This window comes from Sinocyclocheilus rhinocerous, unplaced genomic scaffold (genome assembly GCF_001515625.1).
Source record: "Sinocyclocheilus rhinocerous isolate Xijiao unplaced genomic scaffold, SAMN03320098_v1.1 scaffold852, whole genome shotgun sequence".
NCBI classification, from domain to species: Eukaryota; Metazoa; Chordata; class Actinopteri; order Cypriniformes; family Cyprinidae; genus Sinocyclocheilus; species Sinocyclocheilus rhinocerous.
In genome coordinates, this window is record NW_015626422.1 from 397,989 (window position 1) to 406,384 (window position 8,396).

At 35.9% G+C, this 8,396-nt stretch overlaps 2 protein-coding genes across 2 annotated transcripts in view; both read left to right on the forward strand.

Moving 5' to 3' along the window:
- The window catches only part of LOC107715342 (fumarate hydratase, mitochondrial-like), a 6,981-nt gene extending 4,845 nt beyond the window's left edge, over positions 1-2,136 (forward strand). Inside the window, exons 8-10 of the mRNA XM_016521449.1 lie at positions 350-477; positions 1,666-1,819; positions 1,945-2,136. Of these exons, the coding sequence (XP_016376935.1) occupies positions 350-477; positions 1,666-1,819; positions 1,945-2,087 (425 nt within the window). The 3' untranslated portion in view covers positions 2,088-2,136. The remainder of the gene's footprint in view (positions 1-349; positions 478-1,665; positions 1,820-1,944) is intronic.
- Positions 2,137-7,997: 5,861 nt separating this feature from the next.
- The window catches only part of rgs7b (regulator of G protein signaling 7b), a 51,228-nt gene continuing 50,829 nt past the window's right edge, over positions 7,998-8,396 (forward strand). The window contains exon 1 of the mRNA XM_016521461.1: positions 7,998-8,178. The gene's annotated coding sequence lies outside the window, so the exon portion shown is untranslated. The remainder of the gene's footprint in view (positions 8,179-8,396) is intronic.

An 8,396-nucleotide genomic window follows, 5' to 3' on the forward strand; every position in this document is an offset into this window, starting at 1 on the left:
ACACACACACACTCACTCACTCACTCACTCACTCACTCTCTCTCACACACACGCACACACACGCACTCACTCACTCACACACACACACTCACTCACTCACTCACTCTCTCTCACACACACGCACACACACGCACTCACTCACTCACACACACACACTCACTCACTCACTCACTCTCTCTCACACACACGCACACGCACTCACTCACTCTCTCACACACTCTCTCTCACACACACACACACATACACACACACACACACACAGCATTAAAGATCTGCTCAGTGCTTTAGAGTGCCTGTAGAACCACAGAAGTGTGTGTGTTATTCTCAAGTGTGTGTATGTGTGTCTCAGGGAAGGTGAACCCCACGCAGTGTGAGGCCATGACTATGGTAGCAGCTCAGGTGATGGGAAACCACGTGGCTGTTACTGTCGGAGGAAGCAACGGACACTTTGAGCTCAATGTGTTCAAGCCGATGATCGTGAGTCGCCTTTCCAACTTTCCATCTTGTGCAAAGCGGCGCACATTGCTTTGAAGATATAAATTTAATCAGTTCGTGCATTCCCTGGGAAAAAACAAGCAACAAAATGATTAATTGTTCATGCAAAGACTTCCAGAAAGAGTTCAAAAGTTTAGAATAATTAGGATTTGTTAATGTTTTTGAAAGAGTCTCTTCTGCTCACCAAACCTGCATTTATTTAATTAAAACAGTAAAATTGTGAAATATTATTATAATGTCAAACAGCTGTTTTCTATGTGAATATCTGTTAAACTGTAATTTATTTCTGTGATGCGCAGCTGTATTTTCAGCATCATTACTCCAGTCTTCAGTGTCACATGATCTTCAGAAATCATTCTAATATGCTGATTTACTGCTCAAGAGACATTTCTGATTATTATCAATGTTGAAAACAGTTGTGCTGCACAATATTTCTGTGGAAACTGTGATACACTACCATTAAAAAGTTCGGGGTCTGTAAGATTAAAAAAAAATTTAATTAATACTTTTATTCAGCAAGGATGCAATAAATTGATCAAAAGTGACTGTAAAGCCTTTTATAAGTGGAGTAATTATGCTGAAAATTCAGCTTTGTATCACAGGAATAAATTACATTTTAACATTTATTGAAATAGAAAACAATTTAAATAATATTTCACAAATTTACTTTATTTTTGAGCAAATAAATGCATCCTTGGTGACGTCAAAAACTTTTTAAAAATTCTAATTATTCCAAACATTTGTGTAAATATCAAACAGTAGTGTAAACGTTACTGTCAGTTTTGATCAATTTAATGCTGAATAAAAGTATTAATACATTTAAAAAAAAATGTATGCAAAGTAATGTATGCAAAGATTTATTGAATGATTCATTCCAACTCTTGGAAGTTTGTTGAAGTTTGCATCAGATGCTATTAAAGCATCCGTCTTAACGGCCTCGTTCTCATCAATCTAACCAGAGACGAATGATGAGACTATCGTGAAATACAGTGTTCACAGTGTCTCTTAATTTGATATCACAAGCAAAACCACTGCAAATATCCCAGGCCTGATGGAGGCAATATGTGACCCTGGAGCACAAAACCAGTCATAAGGGTCAATTTTTTTATACTATGTAAGGCATCAGATGAGTTGTGTTAAGGGTTTAAATGTTTCGTTTCTCTTCTCCAGATTAAAAACGTGCTGAACTCTGCCCGGCTGCTGGGCGACGCTTCGGTTTCATTCACTAATAACTGTGTGTCTGGAATCGAGGCCAATACAGAGAGAATCAACAAACTTATGAACGAGTCTCTGATGCTGGTCACGGCTCTGAACCCTCACATAGGTAACCACAGCAGAGGGCGCTAGAAACTAAGTATCTGTTCAGTAATTTACAGACCTGGTGCAATATTATCATTCCTGCACAGAAGACACTCTGGATGTCGTCAGTCGTCTCTCGCTCTCTTTCAGGTTATGATAAAGCCGCCACTATTGCAAAGACGGCGCACAAAGAGGGCTGGACTCTGAAAGCCACGGCCGTGAAGCTGGGATTCCTGACGGAGGAGCAGTTTGAGCAGTGGGTGCGACCGCAGGACATGCTGGGACCCAAATAGATCAGAAGCTCGTGGGAATGCTGCCTCTGTACAATAAAAGACCTGTTCTGTTCAAATGCATGTGGTTTCTCTCAATCACTGCACACTTTCAGACACCGGCTGAGCTCTTAAATCTGTCGTGACGGACGCTAAAGTTTATTTACACTTATTCATATGACAGACGCGATTCACAGTGTGTGCAGGGTTTAATATTTGATCAGTGTGTATGTGTGTTAACTGTGGCTGCATTAATGTAAGATCAAGAGTATAAAGTCATTGGAAAAACATATTTTTATAGTTTTACATTTTGTTTGTGTGGAGTTGTAGTTTTCATTTCATCTCTAAATGATCCAAGTGTGATGATACTGGAGTAAATGAAGGCAAAGCAAGGCAGGTTTGTATGAACTGTGTTTTATAAATGCTGTGCTGTGAAGAAAAATGATTTAAAAAAAGGTTCATAAGAAATAAAAAAAATACAATAAAGGAAAATAATAAAATTGTAGAAAAGAATATATATATAAACTTTATATTTCAAATATATATGGGTCAAAGACGAAAAATGGTTCAAGCATAAAAACAATAAGTAATACTGCTTTAAATTGTTTTTTTTAATTTTCTGTTTAATTGCAATTTTGTTTTTATTTTTCCGAGCAAAAAATAAATATCATACATTTTCCTCTGATTTACAGAAGAGAGCCACTAAAATGTCATTCAGTGTAACAATCTTGTCAGGCATATTTACAACAAAAATCAATTTATGACATATTAAAAGACTAATTACTTTCACCCCAAATAATAATTAGTTGTAATTTTACATTTTTTAAACTTTATTTGAAACCTTAAAAGTAGACACTTTACTTGCATCTAATGTGCTTCTATGGACATAAAATCACTTTTGTAAATTTCTTTTGATGCGGACATCTTAACGTCTTTGACCCATATATAAATTAACTTTATATTATTACCTGATAGACATGGTTTATTTGTCCAATTATATAAAAAGAAAAACTAGAGCAGTGCTGCTCACAGAAACACATTTACATGCTAATTATACAACCTAATTATATTTCAGTTCAAAAGAAAAAATAAATTTTGCATAAAGAAAATAAGGCTCTTTGTTAGTGTCATTATTATTTTTTGCATACTGAATATATGAAGAGTTCGAATGCAAAAGCCTCTAAGTGCCATCTGAAAATTTCTTCTAAAATTAGCATTTTTATCAGGCTCCTATGATTATGTTCATTTATTGCACTTTAATGGCATAGAAAAGGACCTATACATTGCTATTAAAGTGACATTTCTGAACCTAAACATAGGAGCCTGATAAAAATGCTAATTTTAGAAGAAATTTTCAGATGGCACTTAGAGGCTTTTGCATCTGAACTCTTCATATATTCATGACAGCTGAGCTTATTTTCCTACAATTTTCTTTGTGATGTGAAGAAAAATGATTTATATTGAAGTATTTTCACATCAGGGTTGTATTTGTTGAGCTGCCTTTCATGTGCAGGGTTATTTTAGTATCATTAAGATACAATTATAGCCTTTAATGTTTGAATTATTTTTTTAAATATATTTTTTTATTTTAATTTTAGTTAAAGTTGTAGTGTTTTTGTTGTGTATTTTTTTCGTTTTTTCTACATAATATTTATTAGTTTTTATTTAAGTTTGAGTTATTTTAGTGCAACAAGTTAAACTAAAGGAAATGAAAAATGTTGCCTTGCAACGAACTAAAATAAAGTAAGTTTAGTGTATATAAATATGAAAATACATATATATATATTTATTTTATTTCCTTTAACATTTATTTTATTTTAAATAACAATCATGCTCTTAGAAACAGGCTTGGTTTGTTTAATATCGTGTGATTTCGGTGTGAGATGATGATGATGATGATGATGATGAAGATGATGATGATGTAGATGATGATGAAGATGATGGTGATGATGATGATGATGATGAAGATGATGGTGATGATGATGTAGATTATGATGAAGATGATGGTGATGATGAAGATGATGATGATGATGTAGATTATGGTGATGATGATGAAGATGATGATGATGTAGATTATGGTGATGATGATGAAGATGATGGTGATGATGATGTAGATTATGATGAAGATGATGGTGATGATGAAGAAGATGATGATGATGATGATGATGTAGATTATGGTGATGATGATGATGAAGATGATGGTGATGATGATGTAGATTATGATGAAGATGATGGTGATGATGAAGAAGATGATGATGATGATGTAGATTATGGTGATGATGAAGATGATGATGATGATGTAGATTATGGTGATGATGGTGATGATGAAGAAGAAGATGATGATAATGGTGATGAAGATGAAGATAATGATGAAGATGATGAAGATGATGATGATGAAGAAGATGATGATGATGGTGATGATGATAATGATGGTGATGATGATGATGAAGAAGATAATGATGATGATGGTGATTATGATGATGATGAAGATAATGATGATGATGATGATGAAGATAATGATGATGATGATGATCATGAAGATAATGATGAAGATTATGAAGATGATGATGAAGATAATGATGAAGATGATGAAGATGATGATTATGAAGATGATGATGATGATGAAGATGATGAAGAAAAAGATGATGATGATGATGATGAAGATGATCCTCACAGAAGGAAGGTCACCAGCGGATCTTCATGAGCTCATCTCTGGCATTTCACCTGCTCTGCTGCTTCCTGACTCGCGTGTTAATATCTGTGTGAGTTCATTCCCAGCGCATCGATTCATGCAGGAGCGGCATATGGTCACAACAGGAGAGAAGCTCCTTCAGGAGAAGCGAGAGAGAGGCGAGTGTGACATGTGGCGGCTCTGCAGGCTCCAGATCAGTGTGTGTTTGGCTTCATATCAGTGTGTAATGAGACACAACTGCTCATCTGACCACACTCATCCAACCGGGGCTAGTTGTCACATGGGGAAGTTGCCCCTCAGTAAATCCAGTTACACAAACACTTGTTCTTTTTCTCCAACAGTGGTTTTGTTTGTTGGTTTTAAAGCTGTGTCTTATGTTACACTCTCAAAAAAAAAGGTACAAAAGATGTCAGTGGGACGGTACCTTTTGTACCTTTTTTATACCAATATGCACCCTTTAGGTACAAAGTGACAGCTTTTGTACCTTTTTTTTTCTGAGAGTGTAGAATATTTGGTGCAATCATCATCATATTTCATTTATTTCTGTCACATATTTGATTTATTCACATATTTTTGTGTATTGCTAACTAAAACTAAAAGTATTTAAAATCATTTTCAGTAATTGAAGTAAAGCTGATATAAAATAAAATATAAATATTAAATGAAAAAAAAAACTAATGAAATGCTGCCTGGCTAATAAATAAGTACTTTTTTATTTGAAAAAGTTGAAATGACTAAAACTGAAATTAAAAAAATGAAAGCTACATAGAAATCTTGTAAAAAATGACAAGCACATTAAAAAATTACTAAATCTTAAACTGAAATTAAAATGAAAATATAATATAAAAAATAAAAGATGATTTGAAATAATTATAAATTGTTTATAATATCATTTATACCGTTTTTTTAATGACAATTTCTGTTGGCCAAAACAATGCAATGATATTTTTGTATCCTGAGCATTTTTGCTGTTTCTTGAATTGTTTTGCACTTCATAGCTGTTTTACTGATTCAGTTCTGTTTGGCCCACTGTGACAACATGCCCCACTATAGCCCAACATGTGCCCGAACGGCTGTATATTTTTATTGCACCATAAAAATAGGTTTTGTTGTAGTCAAGACTTTTAAAAATAAACCCACTCTGAAAATATTCACTGGAGTGAAAGAGTGACAACTTGCCCCGGTGTCTCTACATTTAATGATAACTATCATAAATCATCTGCTATTGATTTGTCACTAATAGAATTATGTTTTGTAAGCGACTGCAGGCGCTGATGAGCAGAGTTTGAATGCACAGACGCCACAGGGAGATATTGACTGACTTCTGCTAATGAGATTCAGTCATCTCTTACAGAAAACTAATGAAGGTTACCTGAGACGAGCTAATGTCAGAGCAGCTGAACATCGCCCTGCGGTTTAGGAGTGAAGCTGAACGCTGACTGATAGTTTCCATATGGAGAGAACTTGAGATAAATTAACATTTATACGCACAGACAGGCTGTTAAGTTTATTTCTAGAACAGAATTGATCTGCATGTCATCTCACGCAGCGCTTTTAGTGTCCATTTCACATTAGTCAGACGATGCTTCTGTGTTAAGTATGTTTTAAGGTTTGACAGAAGCCGGATGAGTAGCTTCACTTACATCGCTTTTTAAAATTGAGGCTGGATTTCTGAGATGATGTGGATTATTACCTTTGAGTCTAAAACAGTTAAAGCAGTAGTTCAGGAAAAAATGAAAATGTGCTCATCCTTAGATCATCCAAGATATAGTTTGTCTCTTCATCAGGTTTGTAGAAATGTAGCATTGCATCAGTGTCTCAGCAATGGATGCTCTGCAGTGAATGGGTGCCGTCAGAATGAGAGTCCAAACAGCTGATAAAAACATCACAATAATCCACAAGTAATCCACAGCACTCCAGACCATCAGTGAACTCTCGGATGATCTGAGGATGAGCACATTTCCATTTTTGGGTGAACTATTGCTTTAACACCCCACACTGATGGACTGTGAGAGTGAGGAAGCCTTTAACATTTCCGTCATTTGATGAAAACAGGAGACATTAGTGCAATAAGGTGTTTGTCCTGTGTGCTGTAAACATGCAGCTCTGTACAGAGCAGTAACCTTCTCTTCTCAAGCCCCGCGGGTGTTCATTATCCGCTGCAGTTTTCTCGCCCTTTTATTGCAATAAACAGTCTGATTAGACTGCCTTCTCCTAATATATGAAATTAGAGGATTGCTGAGCCCTGTTATATTATATTAGAGTGTGTTATATAATGCTAAACAATTTATTCAGCATTTATTCAAAACAACGTCTACAAAGATACATATAGGTGAGTCAAGGTCTGTGGTTTTGTATATTATATCAAACATTTAGTTCAGACTCTCTAGAATAATATTTGTGAATTCTGTCCTAAACTAAAACCCAATATGATCAGATTTTTGCTGTTGATTAATAGCTGCACAGAACAAAATCAGATTGAGATGCATTACCAGAATAGTTGCTGTAATGAAGGTAATTCTCATCTAATTTTCATATATGTCAGAACGGGGGTAAGTTGTCACATGTGTTTTAAATGTTAAATTAATTAATTACATTTCCTGTTAGCCGAAGACAATGTCATCTGTTGCCATTTAGCCTACATTTTACAGCTTCATTAATTTTTTAGTGCTTTATGATTGTTAAACCCCAAAATTCGACTTTCAAAAATAGCATTTTTCGGTTACACTTTATTTTAAGGTGTACAGTGTAATTATACATTTAAGTACTGCGTAATATTAATGTACTTACTATATGGTTAGGGTTAGGATTAGGGTCACTTGCATGTAATTATGCATAATTAATTGTTGTTATTATAATAGTAAGTACATGTAACGTGTAATAAGGACACCTTAAAATAAAGTGTTACCCATTTTTCTTACATGAAAATACATATTTACATAAAAATTAATAAGGAAAGAAAATAAAACAAAAATAAAATTCTTTATAGAAATAGACAATTAAAATTGAAATAATGCAGTGCAATATAGTCCTGTACAAACACTGTAAAAAAAACATTGCATAGCAATTTCAAGCAGTTTGTGTATAGCCTATAAAGAAATATTAAATCACACATACAGTGTAGAGCAGAATCATAACTGTAATAGATCATATTGCGCACGCAGTGATGAAATGTGTGACGCGGACGCGCGCTCTCTCGCGGACGCGTGGACAGCGGGAGCGCGCGTGTGGTTGGCCGCGGACCCTGCGCGTTCACGCTCTAGTTGTGAGATTGGAGGACGGGGAAGCAATAGTTGTGACACCGAGGGGCAAATAACTCATCGTTTCCAATGAATAACTACCCCTTCAGCTCGACCGCCAGCTGACGCACTGCTCTGCGCGAACCCACGCGGACGGAGGAGCGACGCGGCGCGATTGTGTGAGGTAAGTGTGTGTTTATTCGACTGAAACACCTTCCTCTCTCGCATCCGTCGCTGCGTCCCGTCCTCAGGCCGCGTGTATCGCGCGCGTCGAGGCGCGTTGTTGTGTGTCAGTGTTGTGGTTTTGTGTGAGCGCGTCGTTCTGACGGATGCTGGCGTTCAGCGCTGGTGAGTGTGTGTGTGTGTGTGTGTGTGTGAGTGTGAGTGTGAGTGTGTGTGTGT